This window comes from Microcaecilia unicolor, chromosome 10 (assembly GCF_901765095.1).
Source record: "Microcaecilia unicolor chromosome 10, aMicUni1.1, whole genome shotgun sequence".
Taxonomy (NCBI): Eukaryota; Metazoa; Chordata; class Amphibia; order Gymnophiona; family Siphonopidae; genus Microcaecilia; species Microcaecilia unicolor.
This window is the reverse complement of record NC_044040.1, coordinates 28540291-28563947: the sequence shown is the minus strand read 5'-3', so window position 1 is coordinate 28563947 and position 23657 is coordinate 28540291. Positions and strand designations below refer to the sequence as shown.

At 48.2% G+C, this 23657-nt stretch overlaps 1 protein-coding gene across 2 annotated transcripts in view; it reads right to left on the bottom strand.

The window, feature by feature from the left end:
• GSAP (gamma-secretase activating protein) overlaps positions 1 to 23657 on the bottom strand; it is a 120318-nt gene that overhangs the window by 3772 nt on the left and 92889 nt on the right. For both annotated transcript variants that reach the window (XM_030217086.1, XM_030217087.1), the window contains 5 exons: positions 22161 to 22255; positions 10589 to 10708; positions 8366 to 8427; positions 591 to 695; positions 370 to 469 (listed from right to left, as the gene is read on the bottom strand). In XM_030217086.1, coding sequence (XP_030072946.1) covers positions 370 to 469; positions 591 to 695; positions 8366 to 8427; positions 10589 to 10708; positions 22161 to 22255 — 482 coding nt within the window. The remainder of the gene's footprint in view (positions 1 to 369; positions 470 to 590; positions 696 to 8365; positions 8428 to 10588; positions 10709 to 22160; positions 22256 to 23657) is intronic.

The following is a 23657-nucleotide window of genomic DNA, read 5'->3' as shown; positions in this document are numbered from 1 at the left end:
AATATCAGCTTGACTGGTGTTGCACGTACCAGGTTCACTTGTAATTTGGCCAACAGAAGAAGGGGTCAAACAGCTTTAGCTCTGAGGACAAATATGCTCATTTGCGAAGTCAGAATACCTTGTAAACAAACTCGTGATAAATCATGTTCATTTGCGAAGTCAGAATACCTTGTAAACAAACTCGTGATAAATCATGTCTAAAATGTTAACCTTTCCCATTTAAAATGGAGATTTGCCTACATGTCTCATCAGGCCCTTGAGTATGCTTATACTGTGCATTCCCATTTTCATTTAAGTGCAGATTTAAACAGTTTGGCTATGACACATTTTTAAGAGTTCAGATCAAAAAGTAAAAAGGCGGGGCTGTACCTTGCTCCTCCACGTCCATAAGCATCCTGATCAAGTAGTTCATTGGCAGAAAATCCAAGTAGACAGATAATGTCCTGTCGCTTACACATCTTCTACCCAGCTACAGAATGAATGATCAACAAGAGAAATGACTGTACTCAGAAAACCCATTACCAATCCAACCAAGATTTAACAGGTGGTTTTAAGGGACAAAAGAATGTGAAAGAAAAAAAATGAGTTACCGATCTCTTTGTGAGTTTCACCAGCAAACGTCTCACGTATTCTCTTGCAATAAAGCTGGAGCTTACTGGATGGTCCCACACGGGATAGATCTTTTGGCAAAATGCCTACAAAGAAAGGAAAATACCCATCACTAAGCTGGCATCAGATACACGTTTCACTGTATTACGTGCAAAGTGTTCTCCATTTCAGACCACTTGACACATACTGACTGCAGGAGGCAGGATTTCCTGACAAAAAGTGCGTTTCACACGCTGTTTCAGGAAATCCTGGTGTTAGAAATTCAGAAGTGCTTTCTAGACTCTGCTCAAGCTGACTCAGATCTGGAATCCAGGAGTATTCCAGGTAACGGAGACAAAGAGGGCTGTACACCCTAGAATAGATTTATAGGTGGAAAAACACACATCTTTTTAAACCCAGACATTCTCAAATATTTATACTTGAATGGCTCCAATGAAATTGCAGGATGTGATTCAACAGTGCCTGACAGAGAAGGTCCCGCTGATTTACGACATTGTGTACAGATTGGTAGCACTATACAAGTGTTAAGTAGTAGTAGATTGGTAATATTTATGGCCTTTAAACTCTCTTGCGGATTAAGGAATATTAGTGCATTCCCTCGTGATTGCCTACTGCGCCAACAGCCTAAGTTCAAATCTCACATGGGGAGTGGAGGAGTAGCCTAGTGGTCAGTGCAGCGGACTTTGATCCTGGGGAACTGGGTTCGATTCCCACTGCAGTTCCTTGTGACTCATTTAACCCTCCATTGCCCCAGGTACAAATACATACCTGCATTTTTTTTTTTTTTTTTTGCTCACACCTTAGTAGCTCAAGGTGAGTTACATTCAGGTACTCTGGATATTTCTCTGTCCCAGGAGGGCTCACAATCTAAGTTTGTACCTGAGGCAATGGAGGATTAAGTGACTTGCCCAAGATCACAAGGAGCAGCAGTGGGATTTGAACCGGCCACCGCTGGATTGCAAGACCGGTGCTCTAACCACTAGGCCACTCCTCCACTCAGCAACATTCCATCTAGAATCTCAAACAGTAGCAACAGAACCTCAACATTCCATCTAGAATCTCAAACAGTAGCAACATTCCATGTAGAAGCCTGCCCTTGCAAATCAGCAACACGGCCGCGCAGGCTTCTGTTTTTGTGAGTCTGACGTCCTGCACGTACGTGCAGGACGTCAGACTCACAGAAGCAGAAGCCTGCGCGGCCACATTGGTGATCTGCAAAGGCCGACTTCTACATGGAATGTTGCTAGTGGAAAGGGTATGATACATACCTGTAGCAGTTGTTCTCCGAGGACAGCAGGCTGATTGTTCTCACGACTGGGTGACGTCCGCGGCAGCCCCCACCAACCGGAAATAAGCTTCGCGGGACGGTCAGCACGCAGGGCACGCCCACCGCGCATGCGCGGCCGTCTTCCCGCCCGTGCGCGACCGCTCCCGCCAGTTGAATGACTAGCAAAAAATATGAAACACACAACTCCAAAGGGGAGGAGGGAGGGAAGGTGAGAACAATCAGCCTGCTGTCCTCGGAGAACAACTGCTACAGGTATGTATCATACCCTTTCTCCGAGGACAAGCAGGCTGCTTGTTCTCACGACTGGGGTATCCCTAGCTCTCAGGCTCACTCAAAACAAGAACCCAGGTCAATTGAACCTCGCAACGGCGAGGGTATAACAGAAATTGACCTACGAAGAACAACTAACTGAGAGTGCAGCCTGACCAGAATAAATTCGGGTCCTGGAGGGTGGAGTTGGATTTACACCCCAAACAGATTCTGCAGCACCGACTGCCCGAACCGACTGTCGCGTCGGGTATCCTGCTGGAGGCAGTAATGAGATGTGAATGTGTGGACAGATGACCACGTCGCAGCCTTGCAGATCTCTTCAATAGTGGCTGACTTCAAGTGGGCCACTGACGCTGCCATGGCTCTGACACTATGAGCCGTGACATGACCCTCAAGAGTCAGCCCAGCCTGGGCGTAAGTGAAGGAAATGCAATCTGCTAGCCAATTAGAGATGGTGCGTTTCCCGACAGCGACCCCTAGCCTGTTAGGGTCGAAAGAAACAAACAATTGGGCGGACTGTCTGTTGGGCTGTGTCCGCTCCAAGTAGAAGGCCAATGCTCTCTTGCAGTCCAATGTGTGCAACTGACGTTCAGCAGGGCGGGTATGTGGCCTGGGGAAGAATGTTGGCAAGACAATTGACTGGTTAAGATGGAACTCCGACACCACCTTCGGCAGGAACTTTGGGTGGGTGCGGAGCACTACTCTGTTGTGATGAAATTTGGTATATGGAGCATGAGCTACTAGGGCTTGAAGCTCACTGACCCTACGAGCTGAAGTAACTGCCACCAAGAAAATGACCTTCCAGGTCAAGTACTTCAGATGGCAGGTATTCAGTGGCTCAAAAGGAGGTTTCATCAGCTGGGTGAGGACGACGTTGAGATCCCATGACACAACAGGAGGCTTGATAGGGGGCTTTGACAAAAGCAAGCCTCTCATGAAGCGAACGACTAAAGGCTCTCCAGAGATGGCTTTTCCTTCCACACGATAATGGTAAGCACTAATCGCACTAAGGTGATTCCTTACTGAGTTGGTCTTGAGGCCAGACTCTGATAAGTGCAGAAGGTATTCAAGCAGGTTCTGTGCAGGGCAAGAACGAGGTTCTAGGGCCATGCTCTCACACCACACGACAAACCTCCTCCACTTGAAAAAGTAACTCTTTTTAGTGGAATCCTTCCTAGAGGCAAGCAAGACCCGGGAGACACCCTCAGACAGACCCAACGCAGCGAAGTCTACGCCCTCAACATCCAGGCCGTGAGAGCCAGGGATTGAAGGTTGGGGTGCAGCAACGCTCCGTCGTTCTGCGAAATGAGAGTCGGAAAACACTCCAATCTCCACGGTTCTTCGGAGGACAACTCCAGAAGAAGAGGGAACCAGATCTGACGGGGCCAAAAGGGCGCGATCAGAATCATGGTGCCGCGGTCTTGCTTGAGCTTCAGTAAGGTCTTCCCCACCAAAGGTATGGGAGGATAAGCATACAGGAGGCCGGTCCCCCAATGGAGGAGAAAGGCATCCGACGCTAGCCTGCCGTGTGCCTGAAGTCTGGAACAGAACAGAGGCAGCTTGTGGTTGGTCTGAGAGGCGAAAAGGTCCACCGAGGGGGTGCCCCACGCTCGGAAGATCTTGCGTACCACTCTGGCATGGAGCGACCACTCGTGCGGTTGCATGACTCTGCTCAGTCTGTCGGCCAGACTGTTGTTTACGCCTGCCAGGTACGTGGCTTGGAGGAGCATGCCGAACCGACACGCCCAACGCCACATCCCGACGGCCTCCTGGCACAGGGGGCGAGATCCGGTGCCCCCCTGCTTGTTGACGTAATACATTGCAACCTGATTGTCTGTCCGAATTTGGATAATTTGACAGGACAGCCGATCTCTGAAAGCCTTCAGTGCGTTCCAGATCGCCCGGAGCTCCAGGAGGTTGATCTGCAGATCCTTTTCCTGGAGGGACCACAGACCCTGAGTGTGGAGCCCATCGACATGGGCTCCCCACCCCAGGCGAGATGCATCCGTCGTCAGCACTTTCGTGGGCTGCGGAATTTGGAATGGGCGTCCCAGGATCAAATTGGTCCGGATGGTCCACCAGAGCAGTGAAGTGCGGCAACTGGTGGAGAGGCGGATGACATCTTCTAGATTCCCGGTGGCCTGGAACCACTGGGAAGCTAGGGTCCATTGAGCAGATCTCATGTGAAGACGAGCCATGGGAGTCACATGAACTGTGGAGGCCATATGACCCAGAAGTCTCAACATCTGCCGAGCTGTGATCTGCTGAGACGCTCTGGTCTGCGAAGCCAGGGTCAAGAGATTGGTGGCCCTCGCTTCGGGAAGGTAGGCCTGAGCTGTCTGGGAATTCAGCAGCGCTCCTATGAATTCCAGAGACTGAGTTGGCTGGAGATGGGACTTTGGGTAATTTATCACAAACCCCAGCAGCTCCAGAAGTTGGATAGTGCACTGCATGGACCGGAGGGCTCCTGCCTCCGAGGTGTTCTTGACCAGCCAATCGTCGAGATATGGGAACACGTGCACTCCCAGCTTGCGTAGATAGGCCGCTACCACCACGAGGCACTTGGTAAACACTCGTGGGGCAGAGGCGAGCCCAAAGGGCAGCACACAATACTGAAAGTGCCGTGCGCCCAGTCGGAATCTGAGATACTGCCTGTGAGCTGGCAGTATCGGGATGTGAGTGTATGCGTCCTTTAAATCCAGGGAACATAGCCAATCGTTTTTCTGAATCATTGGCAGAAGGGTGCCCAAGGAAAGCATCCTGAACTTTTCTTTGACCAGGAATTTGTTCAGGCCTCTCAGGTCTAGGATGGGACGCATCCCCCCTGTTTTCTTTTCCACAAGGAAGTACCTGGAATAGAATCCCTGCCCTTCCTGCCCGGGTGGTACGGGCTCGACCGCATTGGCGCTGAGAAGGGCGGAGAGTTCCTCTGCAAGTACCTGCTTGTGATGGGAGCTGAAAGACTGAGCTCCCGGAGGACAATTTGGAGGCAGGGATGCCAAATTCAGGGCGTATCCGCACCGCACTATTTGGAGAACCCACTGGTCGGAGGTTATGAGAGGCCACCTTTGGTGAAAAAATTTTAACCTCCCTCCGACCGGCAGATCGTCCGGTACGGACACTTGTAGGGCGGCTATGTTCCCGTGGATCCAGTCAAAAGCCCGTCCCCGGCTTTTGCTGTGGAGGCGCAGGGGGCTGCTTAGGCGCACGCTGTTGACGAGAACGAGCGCGCTGGGGCTGTCCCTGTGCCTGACGAGGCCTTCGGGCCGGCTGGTTGTACCTACGCTTTGCAAAAGAATAGGGTGCAGCCTGCCGTGCCCGGGAAAAACGCCCACCCGTGGGGGCGGGTGCTGAAGGCGCCCGGTGGGAGAGCTTGTCGAGAGCGGTTTCCCGCTGATGCAGTTGGTCCACCATCTGCTCGACCTTCTCACCGAAAATGTTATCCCCCCGGCAAGGGACGTCAGCCAGTCTCTGCTGGGTGCGGTTGTCCAGGTCAGAGGCACGCAGCCATGAGAGCCTGCGCATCACTATACCTTGGGCCGCAGCACGAGATGCCACGTCACAGGTGTCAAAAATCCCCCTGGACAGGAACTTTCTGCACGCCTTCAGCTGCCTGACCACCTCCTGATAAGGCCTGGACTGCTCCGGCGGGAGCTTATCGACCAGGTCCGCCAGCTGTTGCACATAGGTCCGCATGTGGATGCTCATATAGAGCAGGTAAGATTGGATGCGGGTCACGAGCATGGAGGATTGGTAGGCCTTCCTCCCAAATGAGTCCAGAGTGCGAGACTCCCGCCCCGGGGGCGCCGAGGCGGTATCCCTCGAACTCCGTGCCCTCTTGAGAGCAGAATCCACGACCGCTGAGTCATGGGGCAACTGGGGCCGCATGAGCTCTGGGTCAGAGTGGATCCTGTACTGGGACTCTGCTTTCTTGGGAATGGTGGGATTAGTTAGTGGTCGCACCCAGTTCCGGAGCAGCATCTCCTTCAGGACATTGTGCAGCGGTACCGTGGAGGACTCTCTAGGTGGTGATGGATAGTCGAGGACCTCGAGCATCTCGGCCCTCGGCTCTTCCACAGAGACCACGGGAAAGGGAAGGACCCGAGATATTTCTCCTTTGCCTCCTTTGTGCGGGATATGTCTATAAGCATCCTCTTCCCCCCACGAGTCCTCGTCCTCGGTATCGGACATTAGCTCATGTAGCTGAGTCCGGTACCGGGCCCGGCTCGACGTCGAGGCACCAAGGTCTCGGTGTCGTCGAGCGGTGGACTCCCGCGCCGGCGGGGACGGAGCTCCCTCCATCGACGTCGACGGGGACTCCACCTGCGTGGCTGTCGAGACCGGCACCGCAAGCGGCGGCGGTGTCGACTGCCCCGGCGCCGGGCTAGAGCTCGCCGGCGCCACAGTCATCGGCGCCGAGGGCGCAAGCACCCCCGGCGCCGGCACAGCCTGGCGCATCAGCCCTTCCAGGATCCCCGGAAGGATGGCTCTGAGGCACTCGTCCAGGCCCGCTGCCGGGAAAGGCGGTGGGGCCGGTAAGGGTGTCGGTGCCGGAAGCTGCTGGGGGCCAGGAGATGGCACCGAGGTGCCGGAACCCCGACGCGTCGGTACCCTCGACCACCGACGGAGATCTCTCCTCTCTGCGATGACGCTTCGGCGTCGACTCCTCTGCAGGGTGCACCGAGGGCTCCCGGTGACGGCGCTTCTTGTCTTTTTTCCGGTGCACGTCACCGGTGCCGGAGGGCATGGAGGAGGAGGAGGTCGATCCCCCTCGGTCTCGGGGTACCGGGTCCGACAGGGTTCGGTCCCGTGGCTCACGAGTTGAGGGAGTGACCGGGGCCGACTGCCCACGCGGTCTCTCTACCCCACTCTCGCCGGCGGACCGGCGGGCCGACGGGACCTGTTCTCCTGGGGTCGCTGCCATCGGTGCCGATGTCTCGGGCATCGATACCGGTACCGAAGAACCGGTCTTCGATACCGATGCCGTCGAGGTCGACGTCGAGGGGCCGGCGCAAGTTCCAAAAAGACGGTCCCGCAGAACTTGCCTCGCAACCTGAGTCCGTTTCCGGAGACCGAGACACAAAACGCACGACTTGAGATTGTGCTCCGGCCCGAGGCACTGGAGGCACCAAGCGTGGGTGTCGGTCTGCGAGATCGGCCGGCCGCAGCGACCACACTTTTTAAATCCACTCGGGACCTTCGAGGACATCGACGGAAAAATCGCGTCGGCGAAGTCAAAGTCGGCAATGGTGGCTAAAATCACACCACGAAAATTGTAACCGACCGAGCGGCCACTAGGCCGCAACGAGGCGTCCCCGCTAGAAAGCGAGGGAAAAGAAGGAGCGCGTGCTCCACACGCGCAAAATTCTTTTTTTTTTTTTTTTTTTTTTTTTAATAAAAGAGAAAGAAGAAGAAGAAGGGGCCGAACAGGCCAAAAGCGACGATCCGCGTAAACGCGGTCGAAAAAATCCGGCGGCTGAAACGAGAGAGAGGTTTAAAACACAACTCTCTCAGTCGCGGAAAAAAAGTAACTGGCGGGAGCGGTCGCGCACGGGCGGGAAGACGGCCGCGCATGCGCGGTGGGCGTGCCCTGCGTGCTGACCGTCCCGCGAAGCTTATTTCCGGTTGGTGGGGGCTGCCGCGGACGTCACCCAGTCGTGAGAACAAGCAGCCTGCTTGTCCTCGGAGAATAGCAACATTCCATGTAGAATCTCAAATAGTAGCAACAGTGGAGGAGTGGCCTAGTGGTTAGGATGGTGGACTTTGGTCCTGGGGAACTGAGGAACTGAGTTCGATTCCCGGCACAGGCAGCTCCTTGTGACTCTGGGAAAGTCACTTAACCCTCCATTGCCTGCCGCATTGAGCCTGCCATGAGTGGGAAAGCGCGGGGTACAAATGTAACAAAAAAAAAAATCCACAGGCATCATTTTCATTGAAAATCTGTTTAGGGGAATGGCCACTCTCCTTGTGCTCCCCCCCCCCCCCCCCCAGCTATGCCTCTGATGACAATCATCCCTTCTCTCTCTTCTATACCTGACGGCAGTGCTGGTCACTCTTCCAATCCCAGCAAAATGCCCGAGCCAAAAGTTCAACCTACCATGCAAAGTATGGAGAACAACCTACCTGAAGATCATGTCTTAGAATTAAAAAAAATGACAAATCACTTCTCAAAGGCATCAGCAAAACATCTGCATTTACCTCAGGCAGCCTTGTAACTATGCTGAACTTAAGTTTCTCATTGTTCCCAGTGTTGTCCAAATCTAAAAGATTAAATATTTGTTATCTTCAAGGAAAAAAAAAACACACACAGGCATCAAAACCGTTTTTTCAAATTGTATAGGCAAGTGAATGAGCATCAACATTTCATTATAGTATTTTCATGCTTACAGAAAAATCTTAGCTTTTCGGATAAGGAAACCGCAAGCTCCCTGGGAAATTTGTGTGCCTATATGGCTATTCCTTTTCATCCATACCAGACCAGATCAATAGGTTATGTCCATCTACCAGCAGAAAGAGACAGAGAAAAATAGTTCCAAGTAATTTGCCCCTTAAAAGGTATCATGCAGCCTAGAATATTCAATATTTTTCTCCGTCTCCAAGTGGATGGTAGACCGATCATGCTGCTCCTTCATGGTTCTTCTCTGTTAATTCCGGTCCTGGCCAGTTCTGGGTATCAGTCAGCAAGGGGTTAATGCTGGTCAATTAGCATTCTTTGAACCAGGATGACACTCTGTGGTGCTGGGTCCCTCATCCACCAGCTAGGGTGACACTTGGTGGTGCCAGCTCCCTCCCCTCCCCACCTACTCTACTCCTCCATTTGCTCAGCTGAGAGGACTTTTATGGGACAAAGATTTTTTCAGATCCTCATGTCATCATTTACTTTTCCCTTCACCGAGGTAAGTTTCTGTTTTTCAGTATATTTGGACCGTTGTCAAACGGAGGGAAATTTTACCTCTTTCCTCTTAGTACATGTATTTACTTGCAGAGTGTTTATTAATCCCTCGCTCTTGGTAATTTCAGCCCTTTGGTATGCCACCTCTGACATTGCCGTTTGTTTTGTCGGGCCGACTTCTTGCCCTCTGTGTATCACGGTGCCAAATTTGGTTTTTTTCCCTAAAAGCCAATTGGGGCTTATTTTTCCCTACCTCAGCTTAATGCAATCTGGTTGGCTGCCACTTTTTCTGTCAATTGAGTAGAGCCGAATTTCTCTCTGTTTTTGGGCTGCACTGTGACGGCAGTATGTTGGTCTACATGGTGGCAGCAGCTTTTTGGCCTATACTGCGCACCAGTTTTTTGAGCTGCACTGTAGCAGCTGATCAAGTTTCAATCTGTTTCTGTGTGCGCGTCTGACGTCGTACAGGACGTCAGACGCACGCACAGAAACTTGATCAGATCATTCAGCAAGCAACACCGCGCGGCTAAGGAGAGAACTTCAGCTGGTGGGGGTTGGGGGGGGTCCCCCGCCAGCAAAGGTATGTGACGGTGGCGGGGGAGGGTTGGCGGCGGGAAGGGATCGAAAGGGTCGTGGCAAGGGGGTCCATGGCCAAATCTACGGGGGCCCATGCCCCCATGATAGCTACGCCCCTGATCTAACTGTGTATGTGACCATATCCCATAACTCTCTTACTATATCACATGACTTTGTGGTATCATGTTCCAGGTAACACAACTTCTACCAACCAGTCTACCAGACTCTTGTTTACAGTGTTCCTCCATTGTCATTGGTTAGCTTCACAGCATGATCACTACATGAACCTTGCTTTTCTACTCACCTGCTCCACATCTGCTTCCCCCCCCCTTCCATAAACATGTGTACGTGTCATTTCACATACTCAGCTAACCACCTGGGTTGTTCCATCTCCTTACACACATTACCCTAGAGATTTCTTCAGACCATCCCTTTGTCTTGTTTGCTGTTAACCACTTATCTATCCAGCATAGCTTATCTCTCCAGCACAGCATTGCCCACAGCTGGCTAGACTGCTGACACCAGGGGAACTTACTTAACCCGTCTATTTTAATTCAGATCCTTAGACCTGGTCATGCTGGACCTTGCAGGGCATAAACTACAGTACATTTCTACACATATCATACTTTCCATCATGGCTGTATGGCTTTTCCTCGGCTTGCCAGTCTTCCAAACTGTTTCTCTACCTATAGCTACCTGCATGGCATTTTTGAGGAGGTACTTGGGGGTACTGAGTACCGGCACCTTTTCCATTGTCTGCTAAAATTGATCCATGGTCCCCAAGTTGTAATGAAAGAACTCAGGCTCTACACACCAATTCTGCCTTGTCATAGATTCTGTGACTGGTTGCAGGGGGCTTGGCTATTGTATTCAGATCTTCAACTGGAATACACAATCCCTACAACAGGACCTGAAAAGGCAGAGACAAGTATCCGATGCTAAATTCACTTTACCTTTCAAGAGTCTTGTAACACAGGTCTCTGTGAGCTGAAGTACTCCGTTGTCAACGTAGTGTAGTAACGTGTGTAAGGGAAGGCAGCGGATGCCCAGCATGGTGTGCAAAGTCTGAAAACCTGAAACGAGGAGGACAATGATAGAACAGGAAGATCCTCGCAAACCTCTCCCCCTATTCTAGCAAATTTTACAACAGCTTCCTAACTTGAAACAGCTACATCCCATCCTGCTAGAAACAGTACGAGATCGATGTTCAGCCATATGGTGGATGCATAATTTGAAATGTCTAACTTGGATGTTTTCAAATCAAACATATAAATGGCAAGTGACCGACTCACCTGCAAATGCGCAGTAGAGACTTCCCTCTCTGTCCCGCCCTCGCATCAAGACGTGATGACATCAGAGGGCGGAACAGAGAGGGAAATGGAGTCAGACTGTCGGCCGCTGCCGCTGGAGCCTGGAAACAAACATCGCGTGCACCAACCTCCACCCTCTCCCCCATCCCCGCCGCCGCTCCCGCCCCCCTCCGTATTGGGCCCCCTGCACTGACATGACAGCGCATCTCACCTCTGTGAGGAAGCACTGCAGGCAGCAGCAGAGCTGCTGCTGCCTGCAGTACTTCCACATGGAGGTGAGAGGCGCTGTCAGTGCAGGGGGCCTGGCACGGAGGGAGGAGGGTAGCTGGAAATCTTGCCCGTTTTTTTTTTTTTTTTCAACAATTTTTATTAATGAAGCACAAAAATGGTGTTTACATAATGTAAATGTCTCTACAATCAATCAACACACACCAAGTACTGAAATTGTACAATATTACTCGTTTCCATTAATCTTTTAACTTTTATCCCCCCCCCTTTTTTATACTATTAACTAACAATTTATCAACAAGATCTATTAACAACAATTCCCCAACAACCCTTCCTCCCCAGCTTTCCCTTCTACCAATTGACACCATATGTTCAAATGCTTGACCCCCAAAAATATAACCACCTTCAGGTGTCAGCTGTGCATTCGCAAAGCCTTGAATTAAAATCAAATCATATTGTGTGAATTTACTCCCCTCCGCAAGAGAGCCAGGGGGCCTGTGGTCTGATGGCCCTCCTACCCCTCTCCGGAAGATGTCCATATCGTGCTGGGGAAGGGCTAATATAACTCTAAATAAACCTCCCCCCCCTACTACCCCCCCTCCTAAATCCTCCCTCCCCCCCCCCCCCCCCCCCCCCCCCCGCCTTGGTCTGCTCTACTGTCTTTCCAATTCCTAAAAGGTGGTAGAAAAAGGACTCTATTCCCATTTAGTTTCCATTAGTTGCCAAGGGAAGCTTGGGCAATGCTCCAAGTTTATTAATAATATGACTCCTCGCCCTATGGGACAAGGTGTTAATATAACCTTCCCAGGTAAGGAAAAAATTGCTTTGTGACCGAGTGTTAAGCAGAGAGTCCTGGAGCTCCATCGTAAGTAAATCATGTAAGCGATTCCTCCATTGCCAAAAGGAGGGGTTCAGTTCTTGTGTCCAGTTAACAAGTATGCACTTCATGCCCACCAAAAAAGCCTTATGGGCCATTATATTCTGGTATCTCGTACCCCCCTCCACTGGGGCATGGCAACCCAAAAGAATACTCGTAGGCTGCTGATTAACCTTTTTCCCTCCCATTCTTTCTAAGTATTTAACTATCCTGGTCCAGAAGGCTGCTATAGCTGAGCACTTCCAAAAAGCATGGTAGAAGTTATTGACCGGCGCCCCACAGCGTCTACATTGGGCAGATTCTATGTATCCCATCTGATTCAGTCGAGACTGAGAGGTATATGCCCTATATATCACTCTGACCTGACATTCTCGAAGGTTTGCGTTTTGCGTCCATTTCAAAACTCCCCTCCAACCCTTTAACAAATCTCCCGGGGTGATCCTTCTTTGTGTATCTGCTGACCATTTTGCTGCCACTCGTGTGAGGTCTCCCTGTGGCCTAGCCAGTAACAGCCTTTTATGTAATATAGATATCGAGATAGGATCTTCTGATATCATCTCAAATAATTCCCCCATCTTAGTGGGCAGATCAACACCAAGTGCAGCTCGGGGGAGTGAAGCTATATAGTGTCTAAGCTGTTCGTATGCAAAACATACCCCCCAGTCTGCTACGTCTAGGTTTAATTCGGCCATTGTTTTAAGATTACCACTGGACTCCAACCAATAATGTATAAGTACATTATCCCCTTCTCCCCAGGATCTCACTATAGGATTTTCATCCCCTGGGCGGAAAGCCTCATTCCCTAGTAGGGGTAGTAATCTACTACATCTAGGATCAAAGGACCACAGCCTAGCCAAGTCCTTCCATATGGCCTTTAAGGGCCACACCAATACACTAGTCCTCAACCTTGTAGGTAGGTCCTTTAATGCCCCATGTAAGACATACATCAGGTTTAAGGGGCTACACCTTGCTTTTTCTATCTCCAATGGGGTATAATCCTCCCTCTGCAGATACCAGTCCCCCAGGTGGCGCAATAAACATGCTACATTATAGCGTTTAATGTCCGGCAATCCCATCCCCCCGTTTCTCCAAGGCTTCACCAGTTGTGAAAATCGTATCTGGGGTCGTTTCCCAGCCCACAAAAATTTGGAAAGCAGTTTTTGTAAAGATCTCACTTCCTGGTGCTTGAGATATAATGGGATTGTCTGTAAAAAGTAAAGCCATTTAGGGAAAAGCACCATATTAAACAAGGAGATGCGGCCCATCAATGATATCGGAAGCCCTGCCCATCTTTCCAGTGTTCTCTTGGTGTCTTCTAGCAAGTATTCTACATTAGCACTATATAGCATCTTGGGGTCCTTGGTGAGCTGGATCCCCAGATATTTAAACGCATCCCCCACTCTCTTAAGTGGACAACATAGACGTTCCCACTGCTCCTCTCTCATGTGAAGTGTCATAACCTCAGATTTGTCTAGATTGAGACGAAAACCAGAGTAATCCCCAAATTCAGCAAAAATGTCCAGTAGTGACGGTAAGGACACCTGGGGGTCCTGTATTATAGTCAAGAGGTCATCCGCGAAGGCCGAGATCTTAAAGGAAGTTTGCTGTATCTGTACCCCTCTCACCTCCCTCATATTCTGGATTTCTCTTATAAGAGGGTCAAGTACCAACACAAAAAGAAGGGGCGAGAGGGGACATCCCTGTCGGGTACCCCTGGCGATCCCGAACGTCGCGGAAGCCTGCCCGTTTACCCATACCTCCGCAACAGGTCCCTGGTACAGCGTTTCTATGGCATGTAGGAAAAACCCTTCCATCCCAAATGCCCTCAGGGAGGCAAACATGAAGTCCCAGTTAACCCGATCGAATGCCTTTTCGGCATCAAAACTAATTATTAAGGCCGGGGTTGATGATTCATGTAGGCTTTCCAACGCTCCTAAAATCTGCCTCATATTTCGAGCTACTGATCTTTCTCGTACGAAGCCCACCTGAGACTCCTCCACTATCTCCGGCAGGATCCGTGCCAGTCTGTTTGCCAAAATCTTTGCCAGTAATTTTGTTTCAAAAGGAAGCAAAGAGATAGGTCTATATGAACTGGCTAAGAGTGGGTCGCGGCCTGGTTTTAACAAGACTATGATTTGTGCCTTCCTTAAAGACTCTGGTAGACCCCCCATCTCTATACATTTATTGAAAACCTCTGTCAGGCAGGGTACAATATCCGAGCTAAGGAGTTTATAAAACTCAGAGGAGAGTCCATCCACTCCCGGAGACTTATGCAATGGGCTGGCACGTATACCCCAGCTCACCTCGTCCTCTGTTATTAATCTATTAAGGCTGCTTTGTTGTATCTCTGTGATCTGGGGCAGTGATTGTCCTGCTAAGTAACACTCGGCTTGAAGCCCCTGATCCTCTGGAGGGGAATATAAAGCTTCATAAAACTGCCGGAATACTTCATTCACTCCCTCCAGAGTATGCTGAGTACTCCCCTGTGTATCTCTGATTTGTGACACATATCTGGAGCCTCCCACTTGCTGTAACAGTCGTGTCATCAATTTCCCTTGCTTATTTGCATGTTTGTATAACTGATAACGATAATAAAAATTGGATTTTTGGGCTTTGGCATGTATTAACTGGTTCAAAGATGACTGAGCTTCTAAAAGTCTTGATTTATTTAAGGGCGTTGGGTTAGTTCCAAATCTCTGGCGTGCCTGCCCCACTACCTTCCCCATCCTGACTATCTCTGCCTCTCTAGATTTTTTCTTATAGGAATGGTATGAAATTATGGCTCCTCTCAGCACGGCCTTGGCCGCTTCCCAAAATAATATCGGGTCTAAATGATAACTATTCTCATTAAACTCTGAGTATTCTTTCCACTGGGATTGTATATAGGAGGCAAATTGTGGGTCGTAGAACAGTTCTGTGGGAAATCGCCACCTGGGCTTCTGGGTTCTATCCCCATCACACCCAATTGTGATCCACACAAAAGCGTGGTCTGAGACCTGTGTTGGCCCTATCTCAGCCTGTTGTAACCAAGGAATCCTATTTGCCGACACCAGGATATAGTCAATTCGGGATAGTGTATCATGTGCCCTAGATAAATGGGTATAGTCCCTCTCTCCCGGATGGTACAGGCGCCATGCATCAACTAGATCTAACATCGAGCACAGCCGTGGGACTCCCTTTGTCAAGTTCACTGGCCCTACTCTAGAGACTCCAGTACTATCCAGCAGTGGGTCATAGACTGAGTTAAAATCTCCCCCCATAATTATAGGTATCTGATCAAAGGAGTGCACATGTCTCACCAGGGTCTGATAGAACCTCCTGTCATATTGGTTTGGTGCATATACATTAATTAGTAAGAAAGGGTGATTATTTACATGGGCTTCTAAGAAAACATATCTTCCTAGCGGGTCCACAATTACTCATTTTTTTGTAATATGAAGCCCTTTGCGGAATAAGATAATAACTCCCGCCTTTCTATTTGGTGACGGGCTTTCCACGTAGTCTCCCACCCACCATTTACACAACTTCTTGTGTTCTATTGCTGTTAGATGTGTCTCCTGTAGCATTGCTATATGTGCCTTTTGTCTATTTAAAGTCTGTAAAATCTTACTTCTTTTGATTGGGGAGGAAATACCCCCCACATTCCACGATATTAGCTTAACCATGGCCTATCCTAGGTGGCTCACGTATGTTATTAAACCTGTAATAAAGAGAAAGGTGTCCCAGCCTACACCTCCCTCTGCTGCTTTGTATACTCTCGACACTTCCTAGTTGTCTTCTCCTACCCCATTCACGTGCCATATTTAAACAGACCTGCTCCCCGCCCCCTCCCTTATTCCCCCACTCCCCTCCCCTCCCCCCCGTGAGTTCCCTTCCCCCCCCTCCAATCTGTAAACCCTTGAGTTCCAACAGGGAACTCATCACGTATAGTGTCCTTTCCCCCTCTATTTCAATTTACCATCTGCTCCATGGGGAAAACCCCATTATGTAGTATTTATGCCTGTCTCCATTTATCGAGACCGGGTGTTTACCTTGTGCCCCTCTGTCCAATTATTCCCTTGAGACAAAAGTTTAGATATGGAGCTATAGTCTCTAAACATACTTAACAGTCTTCTAGTCCATGTCTCCAAGTCTCTTTCAACTCACATGCCCCGTCAAAGACTTTCTTCTTTAAGACGCCATTTTTTCACCAGCAGGTTGCAGGTTCCTGTGCAATACTCTTGAGGAATTCTTTAGCTGCAGCCACCTCTTCAAAGAGTTTATCTCCCCCTTCATACTGCACCTTCAGTTTGGCAGGGTATATCAATGCAAACCTGATTTTTCTCTCATGTAAAGCCGCACACACGGGCGCAAACTCCTTTCGCGCCGCTGCTACACGTGCTGAATAGTCCTGGAAACAAAGGATCCGTTGGCCTTCACAACGAAGCTCTCCTCCTGCCCTTACAGCCTGCAAAATTGCCTGTTTGTGGCCATAGTGGAGAATCTTCATTATCACCGCCCGCGGCCTCGCCGCGCCTTGGCGCTTCGGCCCCAGCCGATGCGCTCTCTCGATGCGCAGCGGACCTGGCAGATTATTCATTTTTAATGTGCTCTGAAGCCAGGTTTCTAGGAAACTGCCCAGCTCTGAGTCCTTTATATGTTCCGGGAGCCCAATTAGTCGTAAATTATTTCGACGAGACCTGTTCTCTAAGTCGTCTAGTTTGTTTTCTAGCTCCACTATTTTCTTCTGTAGTGCCTCCACAGGTTGCTCAGATGTCGCTGTTCGGTCTTCCAGGTCACTAATCCGCTGTTGCATGTGGTCCAGATCGAGGTGGAACCCATCAAGCCGTTCATGGGCAGATTCTGCGCGATCAAACAACGCTTGCAGTTTTTTATCAAGGGCCGCCTCTACCGCAGCTGTCACCTCCGCGGTAATTTCTGCCGTCCATACTGAGCAAACGCTCGAATTCGGCGATTGCTGTCCGGGCGCCATCTTGGATTCTGCGATCTTGCCTTTCTCTTTATCTTTTCGAAGCGTTTTCGCCGCCATTCTTCTACACAAGGCTAGCAAACAAAAACCACCCGGTCTCCAAGTTGTAAGGCTGGCGATACTAAAGTTCGTTTTTCCCCTTTGAGGCTGTTAATAGCGTAAGATGATGGGGGAATCGCAGGAGCTCAGTTCCAGCGCGACTTCACTCCTGCATCACACCACGTGACCTCGCAGGCAGATCAATATTGCCCGTTTTAACGGGCTTAACGGCTAGTTAGACATATATTCAGTCCTGATATCTGTCAGTTTAGGTGGCACCACCGAACACCAATGAATGTTTCAGTTGGACAGTTCGGAAGACCTGCTACTTGTTCAGGACATCTAGACATATAAGTTATACGTTTATGTCTTGATTTTATAACAGAACACCTATGTAAAAAGTTGAAAAAAAGTACCTATTTTAGCCTACTTTATAAAAGCCAGTTCAAGCAAGCTTTCAATGTGCAAAAAAAAAAGTGTTTTAATAGAAAACCGGACCTTCAGAAGGTGGACAAAATACGTTGTGACGGATGACATCATATACTTGACAAGGATCCATTTTTGAAGCAGTTTTACAAAATTTTTCTTCCAATTTAGAATATACTAGTAAAAAAGGCCCGTTTCGGTGAGCAATGAAACGGGCGCTAGCAAGGTTTACCTGCGGCGGCAGCGTCGGGAGGGCGCAGGACGGCAGCATGGCACATGGGTAGGGTGCAGGTGGGTAGTTTTTTTTTTTTTGGCAGGTGGCAGCTTCGGGGTCCTGGCGGATCAGGTGTTCGGACGGCACTCCTCCCCCTGCGTAGCTCGGTGTTTGTCGCTGTGCATCGGGGGGGGGGTGGATGCCCTGCGTAGGCCGCTGTTTCTCGCAGTATGTCGGGGGGTAGCGTCTGAGGGCGGTGGAACTGGCGATTGGCTGAGTGTCATAGCCCCGCCCTCCACGTCATCACGTTGTGATGCGAGGGCGGGGCATACACTCATGGGATCTTGCACCTACAAATTTGCATTTAGAATGTTGTGGTTGTGAATCATGTGTGGATGGGGTGTGGCTGAGGGCGGGTCTAAGAGTGAGAGTGAGTGGTGCTGACAGCCTAGAAGACTACAGGGCTTCAGTGTTTCCCTGCCACACAGTTAGGTTCAGAATGTTGGAGGTGAGAATTATTTATGTAGATAATTGAGCACTAATCTTGATATCATGTTTCACCAGGCTGCATCGGGGTATCTCATGAAAAAAATAAAATCTATATCAAATCGGTCATATTGATTTTTTACATTTTTTTCAGCAGATATCCCTGATGCTGTCTGGCAAAACATGTTGGGTCTTTCAAGTCGTGGTATTTTATCAATAGACCTCTTGTTTTGGACCTCTCTTTTGGCTCCTTGTGGCTCTGCCACCGACCTGCCCTACTCTCTTTCTTTTTGGACCTCTATCTATGTAAAGATTTTCAGCAAAACATGATATCACGTCAGATAATCAGTGTCCTGCAACTCCAAAATGTTGTACGGATTTTTGTTCAATATTTGTGCATATGTATTCTAAGTTGAAAAACGTTTTGTAAAACTGTTTCAAAAACTGGATCGTTGATGAACATATGGTGCTGGTATCTGTCACAAGATCAGATTTTCTATAAAGGGGGGGAAAAAAAAGAAAATGTATACAATGATGTAAGTTTGTTTGAATTGGGTTTGATCCGTTTCCTTCACTAGACTAAGAGTATTACTACACTAATTAGAGATGTACTTTATAAAGCAATGGACTCCCAGATCCAAATCCTGTATTGCGCAAATGTCAATACACAATTTTACTCCTGCACTGAAGCTGATATAAAGTATGTGTGTGTACTCCATAGTTTACCCTAATGGACCAGCTTAATTCCACCAGATCACCTACGATACTCCTGCTAAGACGTCAACGCTTACTTTGACCCCAATGTTATACTCAATCCCTCATCTTCTTCCCTCCATCCTTTACCATTTCCCTCCCATTCTCCTTCCCTTTCACCTATCATATTCTCGTCTACCTTCCCTATTCTAGTTCATTACGTTCTTTTCACATGTCCTTTGTAATGCCTTTCATAATGTAAGTAGTTATGATCATCACAATTTATAATACTGTTCTTACATTTCCTTGTTTTTACTGCATTCTTTACCGTGTAAGATGCTTTCTTTTACTATGTAAGCCGCACTGGACCTGCTGTATGTGGGAAAGAGCGGGTTACAAATGTAATAAATAAATAAATAAAATAAATACTCCACACATCTTCTTGTACATTTTCTAAAGCACGTAGGATTAACCCAGCTCTGCCTCTGAACCATCCAAACTTGGCCTTCAAGAACATGGAGCAAGTATAAGAACATGCCACCTTGTCGGAAAGTTGTTTATATCTGTGTATGCCACCATGCAGTTTTATTAAAGGGTTTAATAATATGTAAGGAAAAATTAGGTCTTACCTGATAATTTTCTTTCCATTAGTCCTTCCCACTATTCCAGAATCTGTGGGATACTTGTATCCAACCACCAGCAGGTGGAGATAGAGAGATAAGCAAGCAGGCTACTCAGGCCATGTGGACTCATTCTATGAGGTGTATAGTGACATCCTGGGCAGAAGCTAACTTGCTATCTCTGGCAGATATTTGCAAGGCGGCGACGTGGTCAACGTAGCATACGTTAGGCTAAGCACTACAGGGCAGATACCGCGGCTCACTCAGAAGCAAGTTTTAGGGCATTGGTTCTCAGGGTAGTGGCGCCAGGATCCCACCCACTCTAAGGATTGCTTTTATACAGCCCATAGGTTCTTGAATAGTGGGAAGCTATGAAATGGAAGGAGAAATTAGGTCTTACCTGATAATTTTCTTTCCATTAGTCCTTTCCACTATTCCAGAGGCCTGCCTGAAATGTTTAGTCAGTGCAAAGTAATGGGTCAAATAATGACTGTCTCCTTGCATGGTGCTTCCTGCATATCTCTTGTTCTCTACAAGTTGTCCAGAGATGAGAGAGGTCCACGCATTTGCTCGTCTGGTTAGTGTTAGGTTAGCAAGTTGTTTAAGATTGTTGTGTTTATTCTGAGTTTCTACTTACTGCTTGTCTACTTTAATACTGAGGAGCTGGACTGGATGCCAAGAGATATGTCTCAGCTCAAATTTTCAACTACCTCCACCTGCTGGTTGATGGACACAACTATCCCATAGGTTCTGGAATAGCAGGAAGCCCTTAACAGAAAACAGGCTTTACACAGAGTAAAACCTTTATAAAATTACCCATCGCATAAGTAACGTCGACATATTCTTGGCCAGTCATTTCCAGTCTAGTTGACTCAGTTGGCCTTGGCTGAAATGCTTTCAGCCTGCACAGCACAACAAACCTCCAAAAATCAGGTTTAAATTTAATGTGTCTCTTGCCATGTGCAACAGAAATAATGGAAGGATGTATGATTCCTACTGCAGAGGGGACCTTCCCTGGCACTGGATGGGATTATGGGGCTCCAGTCAGAACTCACTACAGCAAACACTTTGCCAAGGAGGCAGGGGTGAGGGAAACTTAGAAAAGTAAGCTTACCTCTGAACCCCAGCAACTATTCAGGAGGAGGACAATTCTATAAAGGGGCCATGAAAGTACCCTATCTGGGGCCTACTTTCCTATATAGAACACTAGTACAGCAGTGCAAATGCACACATAAAATTTAGACGCAATCACTCACACCAGCCAAACAAGCACAGGATGCTAGAAATTATTAGGAGAGGGATGCAAAATAAGACCAAAAATATTATAATGCCTCTGTATCGCTCCATGGTCGTGTCGCCGAATCTCAAAAAAGATATAGGGGAATTAGAAAAGGCTCAAAGAAGAGCAACCAAAATGATAGAGGGGATGGAACTGTTTCCGTATGAGGAAAGGCTAAAGAGGTTAGGGCTCTTCATCTTGGAAAAGATGGCTGTGGGGTGGGGGGGTGGGGGGATATGATTGAGTTCTACAAAATCCTGATTGGTGTGGAACAGGTGGAGGTGAATCAATTTTTCACTCATTCAAAAAGTACAAATACCAGGGGACACTCAATGAAATTACATGGAAACACTTTTAAAACAAATAGGAGAAAATATATTTTTTTTTTAACTCAAAGAATGGAACTCATTGTCAGAGGATGTGGTAACGACGGTTAGAGTATTTGTGTTAAAAAAAAAAAAAAAAGATTTGGACAAGTTCCTGGAGGAAAAGTCCATAGTCTGTTATTGAGATGGACACGGGGGAAGCCACTGCTTGCCCTGGGATTGGTAGCATGGAATGGCGCTACTAACTGGGTTTCTGCCAGGTACTTGTGACCTGGAAGCAGGATGCTGGGCTAGATGGACCATTGGTCTGACCCAGTAATGCTATTCTTATGTTCTTATTTGCTGATATGTTTGTACTTAGACTGCTAAAAAGAATATGCATAAATTATAGCATTCTATAATCTTCAGACTCAGCCCACCTTCGAAGCTACATGTCATTGCATTTAAACACCATCTTACAGAACAGCCTGTAATAAGAATACTAGCATGTAGGGAGTACAATCACATGTACGTGAATAATATGCTGGTATTCCAGACGTTTACACGCCAACTTTATAAAGCTACATGTCATCGCATTTAAACACCATCTTACAGAACAGCCTGTAATAAGAATACTAGCATGTACGGAGTACAATCACATGTACGTGAATAATATGCTGGTATTCCAGACGTTTACACGCCCTCTTTCTCCATGCGTGTGGAGCATGGCTACTGAGTTCCCCTCTAGGCTAGCCTGCTGCATCGCTCAGGAGCACGTCCTCCGAGGAGGCTGGGGTAGAACAATCCTTAACCTCAGTGACCACAAGGCCTCTCTCAGCTACAAAACTTTCACTGTGACTCGGATGATTGTGTCTCAACACCTGATCTCATTCCTCTGGTACACAATTCACTAGCAAAATAGTATAAACACATTGCTACCAAAAATGTACGAGAATAACTGGAAAAGTAACAGCTTGTGCTGGAATCATTCTCTATGGACAAGACAAGACTTAATAACCCATGCCCATACTTCTAAACATATACACTTAAATACAAGCCAGGAAAACTGAACTATTCACCAGGAGGCAGGGGCACACAGAGTCCATTTGTGGCTTCTACAATGCATGTCATGATGTGAAACACGGAGAACTCGTGCTCACTTCCCTTTCCAGCCCTGTGGAAAAAAAAACAGCAGGAGGTTAAGAGCAGCAGCCGCCTGGGTCCCAGAGAACCCCAATCTCCCACCACACTAATATGCAGCCACTTATTCCCCCCCCCCCCCCCCATCCTCACGCCACCCTGTTGTCCCCGATTTCACATTCCTGTCCCCCCCCCCCCCACACACACACACAATGCACTGGCCCCTGTTTCACATTTCCCTCCTAACATCCTCACATCCTTCCTAACGTGCTACCCCCTAATGCGCTCTTAATGTGCTACTCCTATTTCATATCCCCCCACCCTCGCACCCCCTAACGTGCTATCCCCTATTTCACATTCCCCATCCTCACGCTATCCCAATGCAGAGGTCTGGCTACAAAGGGTTTGCACCAGCTCCAATTGATTCAGAATGCTACAGCAAGACTAACAGAAGGTTTCAAGCGACATGACCAGATCACACCATTTTTGCTAAAGTTTCACCGGCTACCAGTACAACACAGGGCTAAATTTAAAACGCTCTCTGATCTTCAAGGCCCTTAAAGGAAACGGCCCCAAGTACTTGAAGTACAGGATCACACACCTCCAGGACACTAAGGTCTTCTCAAGAAGTGCCCCTAACCACGCCCTCTCCAAGACATTACACGATGTGGATACCCGCAAGTGAGCCTTCTCCGGAGTAGCCCCCACATTCTGGAATGAACTCCCTGAAAGGCTCCGCTTAACACAAGACTATCTCTACTTCAGGAAACAGGTGAAAAGCTTGGCTCTTCAACCAAGCCTTTAATTGAAAAACTAACTAACCTGTTAGTCTCACACACATACACGAGTGGCACATATTGTAGCAGGACGTTTATCCACTCCTACCCTAGCTGAGATAATATTTAATCACCTCTCTGACCTCATGTGCAACTTTCTTTAAAATTAGTCCCCTTACTTTCTCTTACCCATCTCTATGTTCCCTTTGCTTATACTCTATGCTATTAAAATGTTTTATTATGTATAGTGTTGATACTGTAAGTAGTGTACTATGACATACTTTGTATCATCTGAATATTTGTACTGCTGTAATTATCTATTGGTTATGTTTGTTTGTTTGTTTGTTTGATTTATTCTTACTATACACCACCTTGAGTGAATTCCTTCAAAAAGGCAGTAAATAAATCCTAATAAATAAACTACATTACATCACCATAAGAGAAATTCACAAACTTGCTGTTGCAGACTTTGAGGCTTGTCTTCACCTACGAAAAGCACATTGTTTACTGGTACAATGATTTCAAGGTTGAAGTGCCTCTTCAACATGGTGCCAGTGGGACGATACTGTGGCCCTCAAGTCACAACATCCGAGACAAAGTTGTTGTGCATCGACAACATGGCCCAAGAGTGCACGTCACCAACCCAGCTGCAGCCTGCAA